General features: G+C 30.0%; 1 protein-coding gene across 1 annotated transcript; it reads left to right on the forward strand.

Annotated features, from left to right (window-relative positions):
• Positions 1 to 992: 992 nt before the first annotated feature.
• Positions 993 to 22,757, forward strand: LOC126742303 (troponin C-like). The gene is made up of 6 exons (XM_050448944.1): positions 993 to 1,128; positions 1,228 to 1,255; positions 2,714 to 2,857; positions 12,673 to 12,792; positions 12,962 to 13,093; positions 22,617 to 22,757. Exons 1-6 carry the CDS (start codon positions 1,120 to 1,122, stop codon positions 22,649 to 22,651), a joined length of 468 nt encoding a protein of 155 aa, XP_050304901.1. The 5' UTR covers positions 993 to 1,119; the 3' UTR covers positions 22,652 to 22,757.
• Positions 22,758 to 24,694: the final 1,937 nt, after the last annotated feature.

Genomic DNA, 24,694 nt, shown 5'->3' on the forward strand with positions numbered 1-24,694 from the left:
GGATTTCAGTACTTACTGTGAAAGTTAAATTTTAATTATTCTTTTTGTAAATTTTTAATTTTTTAAGAAAATAATGTTAGCATTTTTTTCATATTTATGTTCTTGTGTTATTTTCTTAGTGGATAATTTATTTAACTAAGAAAAATAGGCAAAAATAAATCAAAACTGTAAAATTTTGACACTTGACTGTCTCGTTTATTTATCTTATTGACAAGTAGCCTTTTCGATTTTTTTTAATTAGTCTCTTTTTAGATTGTTTTTAAGCTTTTGAATTAAAATATCTCAAATACGGTACGTTACATCAAAATTTTTCAGGAGCAACTATTCTTTTTAAGTTAAACAGAGAGTCTAAAAATTTAACTTTTGTCACAAAATATCTCGTCGCAACCGGACTACTCTGTATAATTGGGAACCATGTGTTATAGTAATTTGGAGATTTATTACGGCAACTTATATTTATATTTTATTTTTACTCATAGGTTAGAAAATAGGAAATAGATGCAATCAACAGTTTTAGGAGAACTTAGGAGCGGTGCCTCAAACCGATTCTTGCCAGTTGCTCCTGAAAATACCGAAAGATTTGCTATTTAATTTTGCCTAAAATGTAATAAACTTTTTGTAATGAACACAGTATTTGTTTTTTAAATATTGATAATATTGGCTTGGTTTACTTTTATTTATTTATAAAAAAAGTAAATAAAGAAGAGTCGTAAAAGTTTAAAAAGCAATAGGATTAACATTTTTGGATTAAAGGTTAAATGTCTATGTAAAGCCCGATACTGACTAATAAAAAAGTTTATTTTTTTGAACGGTTTAATTCACTACAACTAACTTTTAAAATAATTAAACAAATTCTCTCAATTGGAAAAATTTACATTTCGTTTCCATTCACTAGAAAGAAAATCCGTACCTGCAACTTGCAACAGCTGCAAAAGACTGAGAAAAAAACGTATACCAGCTAATTAATAGGAGTTATTTTAAGCATGTAACCATTTTTAAAAACGTGTATTATCTGCGGCAATTTCTATAAAGCAATTCCCGAAATTCCAATTAAATTAGTTCGTTACAATTCTCGGGACAATATACGTTTAATTGCTAGTATTTTAGTAAATATAGAAAATGTCGGCGGTAAGAAAATTTATAAATTTTTTTAATTAAAATTTTAATAAAAAACAGTTGGCTGGACTGAAAATAGAGCCCTTTTCATATGCATTTTTTTTACTTTAGGACGAACTCTCAAAGGAACAAATAGCACGTAAGTACATAGCATAGCCCTCCTAAAAAATTCAATAGATTACTGGGTTAATTTAATTTAAACATAAAATATTATACCTACTTATTTTATATGAAATGTCATATAATTTTTTAAATCAAATGCTTTCAAATTTGCTTTGTCCTATCTTAATAATTTTTTAGTTATGAATAGTAAAAATATGCCCTTGTGGCACCATCTCCATCTTTAAGTTATATTTGATAGCTTGTCAAACATCAAAGTAACAAAAATAATATATGTTAGAATAACATATGACAAATAAGTATATGGATAATTTATATCTTACTTGCTTTTTAACCGAACAATTTATGTTTTATATTTTTACTATATAAGGTAATTTACTTTTTACTTTGGTGGTATTCAAGGATAACTTTGACTCCTATAAGTAAGGATATAATAAAATTTGTTGAAATGCATTTAGCAAGTTTACTTTCGGTTTAAGCGAAAAGAGCCATATCAACTTTTCACTCAACGCGACCATTTTCATTTTTCATACAAAATCACACTCTAAATAAAATGAGAATATATATCATATACCAATGTCTGTCGCAAATATTTTAGTTTTACATATATTAATAATAATATTATTATTAATAATAATTTTAAGTTAAGAAGAATTGGAAAATAATTTAAAATATCTGTAAATTTATAATTGTAAAAGGTACTAAAATTAAAAATGTTATTTTTTGACAGATTAGTTTTTCATATGGAATGAGGGTAGATCATTAGCATTTTCAAAAACAGCATTTTTTATAGAAAATATGATATCATTTACTTTAAGTAAAAATAATAAGGGTGAAAAATAAGATTCTGGTTATTAAAAAAATTAACACTTATTTTAATGAATAAAAACTAATCATTCATTTATTTATTTTATTTAGTAAAAATTTAGATTTAGAATATTTAAGATCTACCATAATAATTCACCTACTGAAAGTTGAAATGCCCTTTAGCAAATCTTCCAGTAGAAACATTATGTCAAACGTCTACTGTGAGTTACTTTTATTAACCATTTTTATAATATTTTTAAAAGTTCATAATTCGTATTTCACATATTTTTTAATTCGTAGATTACTCTTCTTAGTTTGTCAATTTGCAAAACTACGTGTTTTATATTATGAACTTGATTGTTTATTGTAGGGAGAACGATACCAAATTAAATAAATTTTATGACAGATATCTCAAAATATGGGATATAATTTCCCATTGTACTCAGAATGTTATTTCCTATTAAATAAACATAAAATATCTAAGTCAAAATTTGTGGTGATTTCCAATCAAACACTGGTGATAGTGGTAAGCTATCTGTGCAAATCACATACTTTTGGATCTCCTGGTTTTCTGGACCTCTTAATAAAATAAATTAATACAATTATTTTTAAAAATGTATTTATTAAATATACTTATAATTTTCTTTTTGTAAATTTTAATTCATTTCAGTGCTTAAAAATGCATTTGACACCTTTGATGTGGAAAAGAAGGGCAGCATTGGAGTAGTCATGATCGGAACTATATTGAGCATGCTTGGTGTCCAAACTACTGATAAAATGCTGCAAGATATTATTAATGAGGTTGATGAAGATGGTAAGTGCCACTAATTAAGACCAAAAAGTAGCTTTCTTAAATAACCCAGCCCAACCTTTTTTTTTTACATTTTAACAAGAATAGTGTGAAGTTTCATAAATAATCTAATCCCTATATCTTAAATAAACTCTTACCTAATTGAAATTATGATAAAGTGCGTACATAGGTCTTGGATGCGAAAATTTAAAGATTAATCGACTTATCTTAAGGATGATTAATCATAATTTTCCGAGCTTGTCCGTAGATATAATTATACACACTGTAGTGTCCGTAGGATCACGTTTGGCACGACATTTTTTAGATAAGCAAAAATACTATTACACATCACTTGTCTCCACTACCTGCTTCTGATATTCATTCCTGTCGCGATCGCAAAATCGCCTTAAGGGGTAAGTATATTTTGGGTTAGGGTGGGTAATAATTATATCTACGGACAAGCTCGGAAAATTATGATTAATCATCCTTAAGGTAAGTCGATTAATCTTTAAATTTTCCTTCGCTTGTCCTTGATATAATTATACACACTGTAGATGTTTAGAGAAAAAGGCGATTTTGTTATCTTTTTAAGAAAGGTACATATATTAATTTCAACAAAAATTTAAGAAATAAATTGAATAACTATTGATACTATTAATATCAATTATGAACATAGATACGGAATAACTAGCGCATGTAAACATTTTAACTCTCTTAAGTCTAATTTGATAAACCGTAAATCTAATCTATTATAAAAAAAAAAAAACAAAAATACATTTCCAATGATAGTATATAGAACGGCGTTGATTTTACTTTAAAATACTTTTTACGAAGCTTTCGTTTGACGTTTGATCTTGTAGTAGAGGTCTATTATAAAATTTAAAAAACGTTTCCGAAAATAAAGTCCAGCCCGCTGTCTTTTTTATTATTTCTATGTTCACCCCATTTCTTAAGGCAGCCGATGTGAATGCGTGACGCACACTTTGTCCGGAGAATATGGTAGTGTCTATTCCACTGAGATAGTCTTGTTTTCGAAAATTATTGGTTTGTTTAAGATAAGTAAGAATTATGGATGCCACACATAAATTCGGTTTAGTTGGATAATAAGGAAACTTTAATATGGGCTGTGGTTTGTTCACCGCTGACGTTTTTATTTTTTCTGAAATTCGAATTTCTATTTTTTCACTCGAAAGAGTTATATCTTTAATTTTAATTTTTGATAGGGTTTGTATTTGACTAGCCGATGTAAGTGCCATCAAAACCACTATTTTATATGTTAATTTTTCCAAGGTTAAAGCCTCTAAAGGGTGCCACTCTTGGAGAAGTTTAAGACAGGGTCTGAATTCCACGTTACTGAATATTTTGGTTTTGGTGGTCTTAAATTTGAAACCCCTTTAATGAACCTGTTAATTATAGTATTGTCTTGGGTGGTTGGTGTAAACAGAAAATGCAATGCCGATCTATATGAATTTACTACAGAGTAAGAAACCCAAATTTTTGAAATCCAAATTGTTTGTTTCACAAAAATTCCAATATTTTGTAAAATACGCAGAGTATTGCTTAAGGGTACCTTTTGTGATGGAAGCAATCATGGTCGAAATTGCTTCTGGTGGTACCCCTCTTTTTAGAAAAGCTTTCCGGATAGTTTCCCGGCTACCAGGGAAAGACTTTTGTGTAACGGGTGGCGTTTCCTAAAAGGAGATATCAGCAGTTTACTATTTGGTGAGAAAACAAGTGGTTCTTGTAATAACAATTTTTTGAAAAGAGGGTACCACGGCTGCGATGGCAAATTTGGGACGACCACTATTCCTGTCGCTTGTTCTTGTACAATTTTTTCTAGTACTCGTGTGATACACGAAAAAGGGGGAAAGCATAAAAATAGTGGGTATCCCAAGGCACTGTAAAAGCATCAATTGTATAAGAATTTGGATCGGGATGCCAGGAAATAAATTTTTTGCATTTAGTATTTATACGCGTTGCAAATAAGTCTATTTTTGGTGTCCCAAATATTTTTAGTATTTCTTTAAAGGCATATTTGTTTAATTTATACTCAGTATCAATCGATACCGAACGGGATGCCTCATCAGCATTAGTGTTTTCTGATGATGCAATATAACTAGCATAAACCGTAATGTTTTTACTTTCACATGAGCTCCAAAGTAAACGTGCGGCTTCGTTTATGTTTGAATATTTGATGCTTCCCGTTCGGTTTATACATGATGTGGCCGTTTGGTTATCGATTCTTAGTAAAATGTTAATGTTGTCTTTGTTTTTTGTAATTGATTTAAGTCCATAATATGCGACTTTTATTTCTAAATAATTAATGTGCATATTTTTTTTCCTGGTCATCCCAAAACCCATGAAAACTTTTTCCTTTACAAAAAACACCCCAAACAATTTGTGAGGCATCTGAAAAATTTCCATAGCAAGAGGTTGGGATTTTATGCTTTGACCTTTTCCGATATTTTGTTGCCACCATGAGAATTCACCATATAAGGATTTGGGAATAATCATTTTTTGTTGTAATTTATATGGTCGTTTTTAAGAGCCAAGAATTTAATTTTTTCAAGCGGCTTAATATGAAAAAAACCATATTTAGTGGTTGGACAGGTCGCTACTAACTTGCCTATTAATTGGGCAAATTCTCGAATAGTACAAGTTTTTTTCTTTTTCAACCAATTAATTTTGTTTTTGATCTCGTTAATTTTTTCGTTAGGTAGTGACACTATCATGTTTATGGTGTCGTATAGAAAACCCAAAAAAGTTAGGCTTTTTTTGTGGTTGTAACATGCTTTTTTCAGTGTTAATGATAAAGCCCAATTTTTTTAATAGGGTTATTGTAATGTTTGTTTGTTTTTCACATTCCAGTTTTGTTTTTGACATCAACAAAATATCATCAAGGTAAAATACTAAAATAATATTCATTTTTCTTAAACTAATAGCGACTTCTTTCATTATTTTCGTAAATATAAAGCGGGCTATATTTACCCCAAAAGGTAATGTGTTAAATTGATACAAAGAACCTTTAAACTTAAATCTTAAATATTTTTTGAAATTTCTTTTAATCCGCATTAAAAAATATGCATTTTTTAAATCAATTTTGGTTAAGTAGTAGTTTTGGGATAAAAGTTTTAAAACTGTTCTGTGGTCCTCTAACTTAAAATGGGGGACAGTTATACATTTATTGAGGCTTTTCAAATTAAAAATAAATCTGTGTTCACCGTTTGGTTGTTTTCTCAAGAAATATGAAGAGATAAACTGGCTTTTAAGGGCTTTACATTTTGAAACTGCACCTATGTTTAATAAATTTGTTATAGCTTTAGTATAGTTAAAAAGTTGGTCAGTTGAAATTTTTGGTTGTGGTGCAAATTTTTGTTTTGGTTTTCTAAAAAAGGGCAGTTTTAAACCTTTTATCCAACTTAAAACTACTTTATTTTCCACGCATGTGAAAATTGCCTTAAACGTCCTGCATATTTATTTACCTTTGGTGATGGCTCTACTGTTTGTTGTAGTAGAAGTTCCATGTCTTCGCTCGTTTCATTGTTTTGGATTGCCCTTTCCACTTGTTGCCTTCTTCTTGCCATTTCTCCTCCTTCCTCTGATTCTTGAATTTCCCCTTGTATTGTGGGTGGCGGTACTTTAAAAAAGGGCTTGTTTGTGAGTTAGAGGGTCCAGCCATCGGTATGAAGGACTTCTTTCTGATTGCTGTACTTTCTTTTTTAAGTATTTGATCTTTTTTAAATACCTCGGAGAAGTCTTTGCCAAAGAGCCATTCATCCATTTTAACTGTTTTAGCAATTCCTGCGCAGTCTGGATGTAAAAAAGGGATAATCTTGTGGCGCCTATGTGCCGACATTGCATTGTGAACATTAGAGATGATCTGGCAAGCTGTGCCCAGTGTTTTAACATTATCTGATTGGTCTGTGATCGGAAGGGTTTGTCCGATTACTGTTGCTATAGCAGCCAAACTATGTGCTAGCTGATGTTGTAATGTACTGATGAAATTGTCATATTTTGAAACTACTTCAGGTAAACAAGGCTTTACTTCCATATTAACTTTTGGAGGAATTAATGCTTGGCAATTCACTGGAATTTTGATTTTTTCTAATAATTCGCTACGTTGGCCCGGTTTGAGACCATTTTGTAAAATTGTAGTCCAACGCATTGCAATTTCCTCGTGAATTGGTGTGCCTAGTTGGGCACTGTCATCAGACTTGGCACCAAAAAAAATCAAAATTTTGCCCTGACACTTCGTTAGCAGTTTCATGATTATTATTTTCTAAGTTCTGAGGAGCATCCTCAGCCTGAAGTTGGTTTATATTCTGATTTCCCTCTCCGATATTATTTTCATTAGAAGATGACGCTAAAATTAAATTATATTGTGTAAGTATACTGCGTATAAGTGATGATTGGCGGATATTATATTCTTAAAACAACGCTTGTTGTTTCGTATTGGAAATCGCATGATTTCTCTGGAATAATGACGCTTGTCATTTTTCTATGTATTCATTTTGAACAAAAAAAATAAAATTTTGTATTTTTAAAACAACGCTAGTTGTCCCATTCAAAAACAATTCTGAAATCGCTCGATTTCTTTGAATAAACGAGGCACCTTTAAAAATAGGGCCTTTTGACCTCTAAAGGTTTAAATACATAAAATACTATAGTCGCTTGATTTTTAGAAACCGACGCATGTCTACAGTAAACCTTAATTTTAAAAAACTGACCACCTAATTTTTATTAGTGTCTTCTTTTCGTTAAAAAAAAAGGAAAATATAATTAATTACGAATACTTACTTTCACTGCTTGATGAAGTCTCTGAAGACGTAGAATCACATTGATTTAAAAATTTCAGTCTCTCTTTGATTTTTTAAAACTTTTTAATGAGCTTTTTAATCTCCTCGTTGGTTTCTCTTCGATCTAACTTCCTTTTTGGCATTTTAGCAAGGATTTTTAGTTAAAACAGTCGTAAAAACCACACACCAACAAAAACAATTTAACTTATTTCACTTCGTGCCGGCCAAACGCGACAAAACGATGAATATACATCAGAAGCAGGTAGTGGAGACAAGTGATGTGTAATGGTATTTTTGCTTATCTAAAAAATGTCGTGCCAAACGTGATCCTACGGACACTACAGTGTGTACAATTAAGGACAAGCGAAGGAAAATCAATTTTATAACTTGAAATATCAAATCTAAGTAACAAATTAACAAGAGTACAAAAGCGTTTTTCTGTATTCTTTCTTTACTAACTTGAGTTCGACCTGGTCCAATTGAATGGACAAAAGACCGAAATCTGAAAGAAGACTGATGAGAATATCCGATCTATTCTGAGCTGATTCACTACATAAAAATATAGCACTAGCGTGAATGAAAAATTGGTGAACAACTGTTGTTCTCTCTTTACCTTAATGTTTTGCCTATGATTTTCTGTTGCATGTTAAGGCATGAGTATTTCGGCAATAAAGAAAGAAATTGTCGTGAATATATATTTAGTATACATTTATAGCAATTTTAAAAAATTTTTAAAATATTGAAGGTAGTTGCTGTAAAAAAGTAAGATCCTATAAAAGTTAAATTATTTAAAAAAAAAAAATTTATGTAAAATATGTAAAATAGTCTTTGTCTTTATAAATGAAAAATTTGTAGCATGAGCCATAGGTAACGAGACAAAGCCGTGTGTGTTTTTTTCTTCTGCAAAGAAACTAAAATAAATGTTACATCGCGAATAATTTTAACAAATTATAAAATAAAGATCGAATACACATCAGATGTATTTTACGCATTACACTAAGGATAGCCAAGAACATTCGTTTTCCATTTTCGATAACCCCACATTCTTGTTTTCAGTAATTATCTAAAAACCCTATATAAATCCATATTTAGACTTTTAGGAAAACTCTTCGTAGATTTTGTATACCATAGCATACTATGGGTAATTTTTTTCTCAATATGTAGGCAACAACATCTTAACAATAATAACTTAAAAATAAAAAACATAAAATAATAATTTAAGTCTATGTCGAATTAAAATGGTACAAAATATTGCAAAACAGTTTGCATTTTCCTATCTCAATGGTAAAAACATTCTCTAGAATTATTTTTACTTGTTCTGTTAATATAAGATGTACTGTTTTTCGTATTAATTTATTCAGTGTTCCAAATTTCAAGTTCTATTATGTTATTATAAATTTACTGTTTTTCATGCACCGAAATGCAAAATTAAAATACGGAACTGAAGTAACAAGAGCATTCCAAATTCAGACAAAGGATGCGTTTTTTCCTCGCTTTTATTTAATCTTTATATGGAGGCTATTATTCAGGAAGCACTCGAGGATGCAGATATTAGGATCAGAGTAAAGCATTTATAAAATTGAACAAGATATTCACTTGTACCGGTTTTCATCTGGTGTTTAGATTTAGTTTCTTTATAATACTGAGTGTTAAATTCTTAAGCCAAATATGTCTAAATATATCGCAGAAGTTGCAAGATCTTATGAAAGGTCAAAGTAAGAAACAAAAAAGTTTTAAAAACGAGATATAAACACTGTCAACTCCTCAAACTATTAAAAAGAAAAACAACTTACCTCGGTCACATTGCAAAATAGAACTTCCTCCAGCTAATTATCAAAAAAAAGATCGAATGCAAAAGAGATATTGGGATAAAGTATAGTTTCTAGATGCATAAGTCTCTGGGATGCATAATAGACCAACATTTATCTTTTCTTTCTCAAAATGACAAAACAAAGATATGCAGCAAACTATCTGGACTGTATTTTTCATTGTTTACCCTTAAAAGGCATCTAGGAATGAAGAGTGTATTGATTGCATACTATGGTATAGTGTACCCTCTCTTGACCTCACATGTTGCTGTTTGGGGTAATAGATCAGAGGCACAAAGGGTATTTGTATTTCGGAAACGATTTATGAGACTGATTTTTGATTTGAAATATAATAAGAGCTGCCGTGAACCATTTAAAAAATATAATATTTTAACAATCCCTGGAATTTATATATTTAAATTATTTTTATACTTATTTAAAAATCAAGAACATTGCTCCAAAGTAAGTGATTTTAATAAATATAATGTTAGATTTAAGGATGCCCTTTATTTGCCAAAATTTAACCTTATTTATTTTAAAAGACCCCTCATCCCATTTTATGAAGGAATTAGCTTATTTAATCAGCTCCCTGCTTCGTTATACCAAATAGATAACTCAACGAATTTAGCAACATGCTGAAAGTCACTCCTGCCTAGTCAGTGTCTGTACTTTGTTTGTACTGTTTGTTGGTACTTTTGTGGTTATTATAGTTTCTAAGTTTAAGATGTATGTAATAAGATTTTTTTTTAGAATAGTTTTACTCTTTTAAATTAGTTAATTAGGATTATCAGTTTATTTCTCCTGACTTGTCTTATTTTATTGTATATGTAGTATCAAATGACCAAATAAATCAGTAATCAGTATAAGACAATGGTTTACTTAACATCCAGATTACACACGGCTAGAGATAGTGGCAATAAAGAATGTAATCGCTGACATCCATTATTGAATTCCTGCATTATTGATCAAGAAGAAGAAGAAAAGAATTTTGGTGAAAAATATACTTATTTACTTATAAAAGTATTTGAGCCTGACCCAATAAGAACAAAAACTACTCAAGTATCTTACTTGATCCCAGAAATATGTTAGGAATCTTCTTTGAGACAGCACCCCATATACCACCTGCTCTTAAGGCAATACTAGTGGCTACATTGCAGTCTGGTATAAATAAGTAGTACCAAATAGGTCAAGTTCAAGATCTGTATTATTTTAAAATATGTAATGTTTATACATTATTGCCGTGGAACTATGAGCAGTTTGTTTGCTTGCAACATCTCTGATGCAATGATGCCAAATGCTTATGTAGAAATAGCAAAAAGGAATAATTTATAATATCAAAAACAATTGTCATTTATTTTGACAGGTACAAAATAATACTCTTCCTCTATAATAAAATATTAAGCATTTGTTTTCATAGAATATAATAAGATAACGTATATTAGAGAAAAAGCTAACATTATCGCAACACCGCTCGATCGCATTGTTGATTCCACCGACTCAAGGAATTTTTACCAGTGACGTCGTCCAAAAATATTTACATGATAAATATTTACTATAAATAGATAATGTCTTTAAGTTTTTATTATTCTACGTTTATGATAACGGTTGTCCCTTGATATGATGTTATGACAATATCGGTATTTACTTGTGAAAAGGTCGGAATAAATCGCCTTTTTTCCCATGGTGTGGCACAAACGGCACAAGTTTTTACTATCGTACCAGATCACAAAAACAGTAAAATGACTCAACTTTTGTGCTTTTTCAACCAAAAACTAAAGAAAAAACACAAAACTTTACAAATACCGAAGGTAAACACAAAGCCGTTTGACAGGATGACATCAGCTTTTGCGTGCGGTGTTGCCAGTTCAACTCTTTAAGAAGCGGTTTTAGGAATAAAAATATATATATTTTTTTGCTTTGAAGATGCTATATCTATTTCTACTTTTTTTCTACTACGATTTTTAATCCAAAATCTAATATCAATAAGTTAAAATAACATTATTGTATGTGTTGATATATTGCTGAAAATTCTCTCTTTTGAAAATATGTGTAAATTTGACAACAAAGAATCGATCAATATGTGAATAAAAAACATCTCTTTTCTCCTTGTGCACATGATGAACTCAAACAAAGTTGTATTTACTAGTTCTAGCCTTTCAATGTTCTAAGATTTTAGGTATTATTTAAAACAATACTTCTTAGCTCTGTAGAACTTATCCCTAAGCGTCTTCTATATAAGTATGTTTACTTACAAAAATCACAGTCACCCAAAAATATCATTAGGATTTTTTGGTTCTTTAGAGACTTAGACTTGATTGCACGTAAAACATGTATTGTGTTGATTTGTTTTGATCATAAAATGTTTGTAAAAAATTGATCGATACATAAATACCAAAATTTGTGATAGAAGTCTGCTAACAACTATAGGGTTTCATGGAAATGGTGTAAAAAAATTTGGGGGTAATACTAATAAAAATAGTAAAAAGAAGTTCTTATAAGAATGGGGCGGAAAATGAATATTAAGGGAGTTAGGGGCTGAAAGGATGAATTTAAAAAGCGAGTTTTTTTAAATTGTAGACTTCAAAAACGATATATTTTCGAAAAATAATTACCTGTCATAAATTTTAATCTTAAATCGAACGTTAATAATAAAAATTATTTAAACATTAAATAGAGTAGTTTTTGCAAGAGTAAGGGGTTGTTTTGTGAATAACTTTTTTGATTTAATTTTTTTTGCAACCTGAGTTTATTTTTTTGAAAATTACATACTCAGTGACAACCTTTATAATTGATTTAAATAAAAGTGGTTAACATCAATGCGACCAAAATTAAAACAAACATACGTTTTTGATGTTATTTAAAAATATGTATTTAATTTTGTTATTTATTTATTATTGTTTTGCTATTAAAGAGTTGGACGAATTACGAGTCCAAAAATATTTTGATAAATTCCTAAACATTCTAAAATGTATTTTTTCTGAAACCTTTAAATAGTATAATATGTAAAATTTCCCTTTTAAATCGAAACATAACATTTTATAATGTGAAAAAAGAAAAAAAATTAGGGGATATATCTATTATACTTGAAATACCCTAAATGCAAAATATTTTGAGAAACATGCGCTATCAAATTACTAATCGATGAATCCGAGCGATTGCTTCAATGCTCTCTGAATTAATTACTTATTTATTTAAAGCCTAAATATAAATTTAGAATAATTAAAATGTTTTTTAGGTTCTGGAGAATTAGAGTTTGAGGAATTCGTTACGTTAGCTTCTAGATTTATGGTTGAAGAAGATGCTGAAGCAATGCAGCAAGAGTTAAAAGAGGCCTTCAGATTATATGACAAAGAAGGTACAGAAATAAGATTTTACATAAGAATGTGTAATCGTAAATAATGCATGTTTATCTCATGTAACCGTTTTTTTAAACAATTGTGAAAAGTTGTAGATTGCAATAATTAAAACTATTTTACAACATTACATAAATATTCTGAAAAGTATAGACGTTCTAATTTCTTAAGGTAATGGCTATATAACTACCAGTACCCTAAAAGAAATCCTTAAGGAATTAGATGACAAGCTGACCAATGATGAGTTAGATATGATTATTACTGAAATTGATACTGATGGATCGGGGACGGTTGATTATGATGGTAAGTTTGATACTACAGTTACTAATGTAATAATAATATTTATAGAAGAAATATTTAAGAAAAAAAACAGTTTATTTTTCAATATTCGTATACATATTTTCATTACTAGTTATTGGTAATTATATAAATATTTAGTGAATTAAATATATTAATTTTTTGCATTGGTTAGGAGTATTTACAACTGCATAAAGGTTATAAAAATTAGAAAAGTAGAGGATTCAATAAATTAATACATGTTTAAATTTTTTGCCTTAAATCTTATAGATTTTTAAATAGTATATGATTATCTGCATATTCTTAAAAATATATTTTTAACTGAAGAAGCTATAACGCCTTATAATCACTTTTTATTTAAGGACCTATTATTTCCTAGAATGGAAAGTCTCTTATGCATGACTATTCTTTTTTAAGCCTCAATTTAGTTGAAAACGTTTTTGAAATTCAACTTTCAACAACCAAAAACTCAAATTTCTAACAACCTTTCCAATATAATGTATACGTATTTTATTCGCTTTAGGTCTAGCTGCCTAGCTGACCAATCAATTTCATTAATCAAAAATTATCATGTATTATTATAAAGGGCTTTGGCTTAGAAAGAATTAGAAAGAACAGAAGATAATACCCTATTGCAAAATGTTTGCAATATTACTCTTAGCATTAAAGTACCTTTTTGAATATTATCGACGTCAGTACCAGCATTTCCTAGGAAATACTTTATTGATGTTTCATGTAGATAATTCTATAAACAGAATGTAAGTAAATAAGCACGACAAACTTTAGAGGATGACTCTGTATGAAAATTTACAGTTTATTATATAAGTTAGGGACATTTATGATGAACGATTATTTACTGGTCAGAAATTGGTTGAAACATGCAAATTCATTTTTTTGGATTTTAAGAGGTTAGAGTTATTACGCATTTTTTTATATGCAATTAAGTTTTTTGCACTAGACTTAGTTTTAATACACAAAAAGCAAATGTGTCTTCTGGACATCAAAAATTTTTCTCAGTTTAAAAACATAAAGGTCCAGTCGTTGTTTGTAGGCTGATACAAATATCACAAAATACGACCGCTATGGGACAGTTAAATAAAATTTTTCGCTGGACTAATAACTTTTAATGCAAAGCAATATAGTAATTAATATTCAGAGGCCTTTTAGATAAAGATCAAATGGATTAGGCAAACCTTGTCTTACCCATACCAAAAATTATATATGTATTTTATATATTCACATAATTAAATAATTTGCTTTATTTCTACAGGGATCAAACTTTCAGGGGTTGTTCAGTGCAATAGTAGAATCCATTTGAGTATAGGAACCCATGTCCGGAAATAAGACGCGTTTAAATTTAAAAAAAATATTAATCACCTAAATAGGATCTAATGCATTTATTTTTACCTTTTGTATATGATACCATAATTGTTCAAAATGTCTTCCTCCAACCTCAATACACCGATCTAAATGCCGCACATGATTTCGGCGGACTACACTAAAAATTTGATCCTTATTTTGAATGATTTCAAATGCTGCTGTTATTCATCCAATTAAGTCTAGCTCTGATTTTACTGGAGTTTCGTAGACTAAAGACTATACATGTCCCCACAAGAAAAAATTGAGCGACGTTAAATCGGGTGACCTAGGAGGCCAAGAAACTGCTCCACCTCTGGCAATCCAACGGTGCCCAAACTGCTGAGCCAAATACTCGCGTACTTGTACAGCAAAGTGAGCAGGCGCTCCATCATGCTGAAACGACATTTGCTGTCTAACATTTAGTGGAACATTTTCAAGGAGTTCTGGGAGAACTTCCTTCAAGAAACGCAGATAAATAGATCCTGTTAACCGTTCCGGTAGAAGGTATGGCCCAATTAAATAATCATCAACAATGCCTGCCCATACGTTGACAGACCAACGATTCTGATGTTTTCTTGGAAAAATTGCATAAGGATTTTCTTCGTCCTAAACATGGATATTCCTACTATTAAAAATACCATCTCTTGTGAAAGAGACGGTTCACAAAACATATCGTAAAAAATTTGGTTGTGCAATGATGTGATCCAGAAGCCATCGACAAAATTGGACTCTAGGATGATAATCGGCTGCAGTCATACCTTGAACTTTCTGGAAGTGGTAAGGATGGAGTTGTTGCTCGTGTAGTACCCGCCAGACAGAAGCGTTACTCGTATTCATATTCTTAGCGACGTCACCTGTGCTATTTGATGGTTCATCGGCAACTCGCTGAAGCACCTCTTCTTTAAATTCGACCGTTCTTACGGTTCGAGCAACACCAGTATTATGCATCTTGGTCTTAAACATGCCTGTCTTAACGAGCCGCCGATGAACCGCAATAAACTTTTTGTATCCAGGATGCTGTCGTTCGGGATGACGTTCATGATACAACCGCAATGCTGCTCGTGCATTGCAGTTTAGTGCTCCGTATGCCAAATTCATATCCGCCAATTCTTGATTGGTTAAGTTTTCCATTAGCAATAAATGTGTAAAAATTGTAAGCTATAAAATTTTTAAACATGACATTGAGAATTGACATTAATAAGCGTTGATTTTAAACAATTGCTGTTATGGTATTATGTACAAAAGGTAAAAATAAATGCAGCAGATCCTATTTAGGTCATTAATGTTTTTTATAAATTTTAACGCGTCTTAGGGTCGTAGTGGCGTAGTGACGCATTTCCGGATATGGGTTCCTATACTCAAATGGATTCTTCTGTTGCACTGAACAACCCCCAGAAGTTTGATCCCATAGTTCTGAAACACCCTATATAGACAAAGCTAGTGAAATACATAGAATATAAATACATACAATAAAATAAAGATTCCAAGTGATCAAAATGTAAAGCAAATATTTATAGTACCAATAAAAAAAAGTCAGAAATAATATTTAAAAAATATTTGCCTTTCTAGAGTTGCTAATGCATGCAATAGTTAATATTTTATATTTAGTGTGTATTTCATATATATCAGTGCTCTACCTCAGTGATATTTCCCATATTTTAAGATAATAGGGAGTTATTCACTAAATATTGAAAAGATGTTCATAAACCTTTTTTAAACAAAAAGATTCTTATAATGTGATAATTAACTAAAAAAGTTCTATCAAAGTAAGGGCCTAAAGCTCTATTGCTTTTTTCCTACAAAAGTTACAAAGTGTTAAAAAATTAATTAGTTGCAAGTAATAAGCTTTAAAGGTCAAAAAAATTGAAAAGATATTTTGTAAGAATTTGAAATTTGCATATTGATAAGTGAAAATAACCGACTTTCTTTTTTAAATTTAACATAGTTTGTCTATTTTTTAGGTATTGAAAGCTTGTAGATAAAAAGTGCTGATAATAAATACAATTATATCAAAACAAATAAAAACTTGGAATTTCTGATTTTTACAAAAAGATAGTTCTAGGGTGTTAGCTAAGATTCTTGAAATAATTGCAATGAAACTCGATTGGACAAACTTATTTAGTCCTAAATTATTATCCAAATGACATTTTGATTTAGTTTGTACCAATACTGGACATCCATTGGAGAATGCGTTCTGACTGAAAAAATTCTTTCACATTAAGATGCTCAACAAAATGTTATTTTTTATCATCAATAACTTAGTTTTGCTTCTTCTATTCTATTTAACAGGGATGTATCATATTTACGCCTTTCAAAATATTGTGTATATTCTATGCACCGAGGGAATACACAGGAGATACCAAAACAGTATAAAGCATATAGTTGCCTATCAAAGTACGGGAATTGGCTGGGACCACAACTCCATCATCGCAGAGTAAAACTATTAAACAGGAAGAAAATACAGCAAGAACCTAATATACGAAGTCTAATTAAATTAAATAGAAAGGAAAATATGAGAGCTTAACTAAAAAACTCTGCCTGACAAGTAATCCTGATTGCGAAGACGATCTTGAAGAAAGCTGGAAATGGCTTAAAACCAACATAAATGTTTCCACAAAAAATGTCGTTGGTCCCAATTAACTTTGGATAATCAAATGAGTCATTTAAAAAACGGCAAATTTCCAGGACGTGATAATGCACCATATGGTATGCATTATTCAACACGTCTATTTAACAGAATTTATGACTCCTACATACTACCGAGGGACTGGCTTACATTAACTTTTATTATTATTCCTGAAAAAAAATACCCTCAAACGGTGTGAGAACTTAATAGACTGATTAGCCACGCACTTAGGACTTTCCTCAGAATAATATAGTAGATTACATAAAAGTTGAAAATAAATGAGCGGTGTAACACAGATCGGTTTCACTAAGGGAAGCTTCTGGTACAAAATACCATGATCAACAACTTTTTATGTTTTATTGGTTACGAAATCTATACAATCTATAAAGTGAAACATGATTTACTTCTACTACTACGAGAAATCGGAATAGATGAAAAAGATATTTAAATCATAAAACAACTATATTGGAATCGAAAGGCCAAGGTGAAGATAAACGATACAGTATCAATAGAGGATATCGATGTGACTTAGGGAGTGCGACCATGCTGTATTTTGTCTCCGATGTTTTTTAACATCTATGTCGGGAAAATATTTCAGATAGCTTTTGAAAATAAATATAGAAGTATCAAAGTCAATGGAAGATCTAATAATAATATCAGATACGCCGACGATACCCTGTTGGCCTTCACTTTAAAGAGCCTTCGGCATATATTCAATAAGATTATGGACATGTATGGTCGGTAGTATGGCCTGCATATTAACATCAACAAAACAAAATCCATGGTGATTAGTAGACGAATCTGAGTAGTTACTCTTGAGGTAGAGGGCGAAAATACCAAACAAGTGAATAGATTAAGGTAACTCGGATCTATTGTTAACAGCGAGTGGGTCTATGATGAGGAAATTAACGCTTAAATTGGCATGACTTTCGGTGTCCTCTTACAGCAATGCTTGCCTCTGAATCTTTGACTACGAGTAATAATATGCTATGTGTGGCCTATACTGTTTTACGGGGCATGAACATGGTCAATTAAATTAAGATCACTCAGTCAAATTTAATATTGAGGAGAAAATTTATTGATAGAAGTGGCGTTTTTCTGACGTCATCCCTCACAGCCCCCAGAGCCCCCATGTCATTTTTTTTTATCGGAATAAGGCTTTAGTAATACCTTGAATTAAAGGTAATTTTATTCTCTACATAATCTTTTTTATTTTTTCAGTTCGTTGTCAAGAAATATGTTGTGAATATGATGTGGCTAAAAAAATAATCCTTATTATAAAAGAAAAAAATTAAAAGTATCTAACATCTATTTTATTAAATGTTAAAAATGATCTAAGTTGACTCCCATACTTATACAATTGTTGCTCAAAACGTCTGCACATATTAGCGAATATTTCGGGTATTATTAACTGGCATTCGTTGACAACTCTCTTTCGAAGAACTGCAAGGAAGTCAGGCTTTGTCGCAAAGTCTTTGCTTTTTAGATGACCTTATAAAAAAAAAACAAAAAAGTAAGATCGGGGGATTTAGCAGGCCATTCTGAACAGGTACTGTTTGTCCTTATAGTTCAGGAAATACGTCGTTTTAAAAATGACGAACGGTAGCAGCATAATGTAGCGGTATTCCATCTTCAGTCTCAACATTTTCAAAATATTAGTTCATTTTCTAGAAGGTAATCAACTATTTCCAGAAACTTAGTTATTCCGGAATTGATGCCACCCTGCAGAAGTTGCAAGTAATTTTAAGCATTAAAATTTCTATTAATAAAATACGTCTAACAATAAGATCTCCCAGAATACCAGCCCATATATTTTTTGAGGTCACCGCGTATATATTTCTCAAAATAAATGAGGATTAGTGTCGCTCCAGTATCGACAGTTGTGTCTATTGACTTCACCATGTAAATAAAAGAAGCATTCGTCTGAGAAACAGACATTGTACACCAAATTTTACTCACGATTTAACCCATCACTAAAGTTAATTCAAGTTACTACTTTTAATTCAAGGTCTCACTCTACCGCTATTCCTATTTAAAAAAATTGGTGAGGAAATAATGTCAAAGAAAAGCAATTTTTGTCTATAAGTGTGCTCCTCAATATTAAATGTGACTTGTTCGGTCGTTTTTGGCTAAACCATTTATTTTTCAAAACTTTTATTTTAGTAACTATAGCATAATCCAAAAGCACTTAGAAGATTAGGAGGACGTAAAGTTCTTTTAAATGGATAAAAGCGTAATAATTTTATTAAATGGATTAATTAGGGAATAAAATATTAATAATAAAATCATACATATAATTAAGCAATATATGAATTTTATTTAATGGAGATTGCTTGGTTAATATTATTCAAGTAATTAAAAAAAAATTTCTTTTGGAAACTCTTTTTCATGATCTACTTGAAGATGCAATTTTATTGATCAGAAGAGCTTGTGTCCATTATGTAGCATTTATGACGAACAAAATTACTAAGAAATTCATTTGACGACATAAAAGTAACGCAAATCTAAGAAACACGAAAACTTTCGCTTTAATGCGATTTGATCCGATTTTATTGGGGGGCATAGAGTTAGAGCTCAGTTAAATTAAAAATCCTTAACCTATTTATGCTAGTTAATTCTATAGTTTAGCTTTAGTCTTCGTCTGAAGATGCTTATACATGGTAAGCTCAATATATATAAAATATTTCGTAAAGTAGTCAAACCCTCTTTATTAATTTTTTAGTTGGCTGCTCTTCGAGTATTAAATATATCAAAAAAAGGAAGAATTTTTCTTCTCTTACTAAAATTATTAAATATCAAGAAATTATTTATATTTGACAAGATATTTGTTAAGATTTATTTAAGTCTTTTCTACTTGTACTCTTTCTATTCTGTCCTATTTCAACTTGTATAAAACAGCGCTATGAATTTTATTTTAGAAGAGAAAATGTGTACATTATTACTAACATTGCAAGTAACGCAATAATTGTAAAATGCAAATGAAATCTTTTATAGAGAAACACAAATTTATAAAAAAATAATATTTAGAATTTGTTTTATCAAAACCAAAGTAATAATAATATCTATAAGCCTATATATTTCTTTATAAATCTTGCATTATGATGGAAAAAAATTTAAAAAGGATAAAGCAATGAAATTAAAATATTTTCATTACTTTTTATTAAAAAAAAATTTTAGTATTTTTTAAATTCAGTATATTTTAGATATTCAGTAAAAATAATGTGAATATTACATGACTAACAAAATCATTTGTCCTAGAATTTTGTTTTACAGTATACGTTTGGCTAATATACAATCTAAACACACTTGCGTGTCCTAAACACGCAGTGGGAAAAAGACCTGCCGTATCCTCATAAGGCTCTGAGTTCAAATCTCAGCGTCGGCATGGTGCCTAACTTTTTCTTTTTTTAGTACTTCGAAAAAATAAACATCTATAGTAAATACAGAGAGAAAAGGGAAGGTCTTATTATATATTATAATCAGAAATAAATTTCATTTGAGTATTACTTACTTCTGGGTATCATGTTTCAGAGAAGCATTATGTGTTACAATACGCTCCGCTCTCAAGTAACTCGCATAAATATAACCAATATTCGATGATACCTTTTTATTTTATTATAATACGCTAAGTTGCATCTAGGGTAAATATGCTGAAATAGACTCATCAATCAATACACTGTCATACTGGTGAACGTTATTGAGTATTCGCCATAATATGCAGATAATCACTGTTTTCAAAGCAACTCTACGTTTTCAAATTATGCTTCAAATTCAAAATTCCTTTTTTTACCTAAAAGACCATTAAAAATTTAGTAAAAAAGAGTTTAATAAGTAAATTTTCCACGATTTATACGAATGCCACAATATAAACGGAAAAGAGGGTCCCATAAAAGTCTATTTATTGGGAAAAGACAACCGGGTTTTTGTGTCGATTTTTTTTTTATTTTCCATTTTTATTTTTAAATTAATTGTAATAAAATATGAAAAGAATTAACGGGAAAAAAATAAGTAATAAAAGAAACCATCAATGAATTGAATCGAAACTATAGAAGCCGAGATATTAGTACAAATGTGAAAAAAACAAAAGAAAATTCGTATTTTCCCATAGTACTATTTTTTTCCTGAAATATTATTGAAAAATTTAAAAAGTAGGCCCTAAACTGAGAATTTTAAGTGAGAAAACCCAAGAAAAAAATAATTTTTTTTGGTCGAAAATCGAAAGGGGAATACCCACGAACAATTTTCAATAAATTGTTTTTATTTTTTTATAAATAAACTATAACTCTGATAACTTTTTTTAAAATAAAAGTGAGGCAAATAATACAAGGTATCCGTGTGTAAAAACCAATTGATTCTCGCAATCTCAAATCGAAAAAAATTAGAAAAAACTACTAAACATAAATATTGAATTATCAAAAGCCCTATGGAAAAATTTAAATTTATATTTTTCTATCATGTAATACTTCAGAGTACCTTAAAAAAAGTTAATTATCAATTTGACTCTCAAAATGAACGGAAAACCTATTTCTTTGCACTTTTTTGAACAAAATCCGAAGTCAAAATGACCATTTTTTTAAAATATGCTATATATTTTTTTTTAATTTTTTTTTCTGCTTAAAGACGAGTTAAAAACTAGTAAAAAAGCCTAATGACAAAATTATCCACGATTTATAGGAGTGCCACAATATAAAGGGAAAGAATAGGTGCCATAAGAATATATGTATGTATAAGAATAAGACAAACGGACTTTTTCATCGATTTATTTTCTATTTTTATTCTTTTTTCTGGTTTAAGATCATTCAAAAAGTAGTAAAAAAGCTTTATGATAAAATGTTCCACGATTTATAGAAGTGCCACAATATAAAGAGAAACTAATATGTTCCATAAGAGTCTATGTATTCATACAGGACAAAAAAGGCTGCACGTCGATTTTTTATTTTTATTTTAGAAGTAACTATATTATTATATTAAAAAAATTACAGGAAAATAATAACGAATAAAATAAACAATCAACGAAATGAATAAAAGCTATAAAAATCAAGAGATTAGTAAAAGTGTAAAATGACAAAAGAAAACACGTTCTTTTACACAGCAAAATTGTTTTTTTTTTCTAAATTGGTTAAATATAATTAAAAATATGAATGTGAAATACGTTCCAATTTCTTTTAAATCTAAAAACCCCTATTTAAACAAAACCTATAAATTAAAATTATTACCATAATATAATTTTGTTTTCAAATCTTAATACCCTCTGTATATTATGAATGTTACTATTATAAATATTATTTTCCTTATGTTTAAACCTAAATCCCAATATAAAAAAAAAATTTAATAGTCACGTGACCTTAAAAGTCAACATTTCAAAAATTTGTTGAAAATCAATAATTGTATCCTCCTGTATTGAGAATCTCTTTTGAAAAGAAAAAAGTCTTTTGATATTTCGATAATGCTTTAGCTATAAGTTACTGATACGATATGATTATCTATTTACTACTTACTTTTTCTATAAATTTAATTTAATAGTCATTATTTTCTTTATTTCAGAATTTATGGAAGTTATGACGGGTGGAGACGACTAAAAGAAGTTTAAAATTGGACAAGAACAGTTTCTTAGAAAATGCTATAAAAGACATAATAATGTAAAGACCAGTTCCAGAAAAAGTATTAAAGAATATTTTTATTACAGCTTTCTTGTTTTATTTTGTTTTAAAAAATTGTAAAAAATCATATATAAAGTGCGTTCATTTTTAAGCTTACAGTGTTAAGTTATATGTACATATAAGTATAGGTTATACAAAATTTGAAATTGAGCACACGTCATAAGCAAGCTAAATACTACTTTTTGGCCCCTAGCTAATTTTGCAAAACTTCAAAATGGACGACATTTTGAAAAATTAAATTCTATACTCTTACTGAATGCTTTATGGTGCTAGATTATTAAATCTATGCTTATAGGAAAACCTATAAGCATGGAGGTGCATTGATCCTAACCAAAGCATCTATAGACGCAATGGAAAGAAAAAACTTGTTTGAACTATCCGTGGAGAGGAGCTGCGAGATTGCTGCTATTGAAATAAAAAGTAGAAGTATGGTTATAGTGGCCCTGTACCGCCCACCAGCAGGTGATTTTAATGTATTTATAAATGTAGTAATTAGCCTTCTTGAAACTTTAACTGTGAACAATAATTTTATCTGTATTACTGGAGATTTCAATATCAATTTTATTACTTTATCAGAAACAACTACATATTTTCTCGATATTTTAAAATCTTATGAGTTTTCACGAAATTTTTGAAAATACAAGGCATTTGAATTGCACTGATAATATTTTTGTTAATTTTAGAGATACTCTTGCGTTTTCAGTAAGTGTTCTCGCGGCTGTTCTATCAGATCATAAAACCGTTCAAATTGAAGTTCATTTTCTGAACATGCAGGGTACAACTCACGCAAAGCAAATTTTTCAGAGACCAATAACACAGAGGGGTATCCAAAACATGTTCAGAATTTTGGAAAGCGTCGACTGGGGTTTTCTATGCTCCCCTCATACTGTAAATGAAATAGCATTATTTTTTATTGGTTTGTTAGTGAATGCAATGGATGCATCATTTTCAGTAAAAAAGAAGAGTGTAGTGGGAAATTGTCAGGTCTCTTGGTTTAATGATCATTTAAAGAACATACGCGAAACTTTGCATTTCTTAAACTCCTTGTATAGCAATAATAAATGTCTAGAACTTGCAGAACAGGTCAAAATCTTTAGAAAAAGTATAGGGAAGAAATTATATTTGCAAAAAGGGTGGCAAACTCTCAATATATACTACAGGCTGATAATAGAACGAAAGCTGCTTGGCTTTGGCAGATTGTAAATGACCAAAGCAAGAAGGTGAATAGTGAGCAGCCCGTGGGTCTTACTGCGTCCGAGTTCAATAAATTTTTTTCAGGTATAGCTGACGAAACTCTTAAGAAGATTCCACTGGCCACGGTCACTGCTGAATCATTTATGGATCAGGCCTGCCTGTCGGGTGTCCCTGTGGGTTTTTTTTCTTTTAGTGAAGTGACGTATATACAAGTTAAAGATGCTATAAGTAATTTAAAAAATAAACATTCTAGAGACATATATGGAATAAATGTCCCTCTTCTAAGACAATTGAAAGAGCATTTAATATATCCTTTAACAAAGCTTTTAAATTTATGTATAAGGGAAGGCATCTACCCAAGTGGCTTTAAAATTCAAAAGATTATACCAATTTTTAAAAAAGGGAATAGAGATGATTTAAATAATTACCGTCCAGTATCTTTGATTCCAATAATATCGAAGGTTTTTGAGCTACTTTTAAAAAATCAACTTTATATATATTTTGAACAAAATGAAATCCTCGAAAACTTTCAGTATGGGTTTAGGAAAAAACAATCGACTGTTAAGGCTATACTGGATCTTCTGGAGTATGTGGTTGAAGGCTTTAAAATGGGGTCCGATGTTGAGGCAATTTTGAGTGACCTTTCAAAGACCTTTTGAGCAAGCTTAAACTTTATGGTCTGATCCCGCCCAGTTTATCACTTTTTGAAACTTATCTTATTGAACGTGTACAGAAAACCTGTTCGGGTGGAGCTTTATCAGAAGAATG

This window comes from Anthonomus grandis, chromosome 11 (genome assembly GCF_022605725.1).
Source record: "Anthonomus grandis grandis chromosome 11, icAntGran1.3, whole genome shotgun sequence".
Lineage (NCBI taxonomy): Eukaryota > Metazoa > Arthropoda > Insecta > Coleoptera > Curculionidae > Anthonomus > Anthonomus grandis.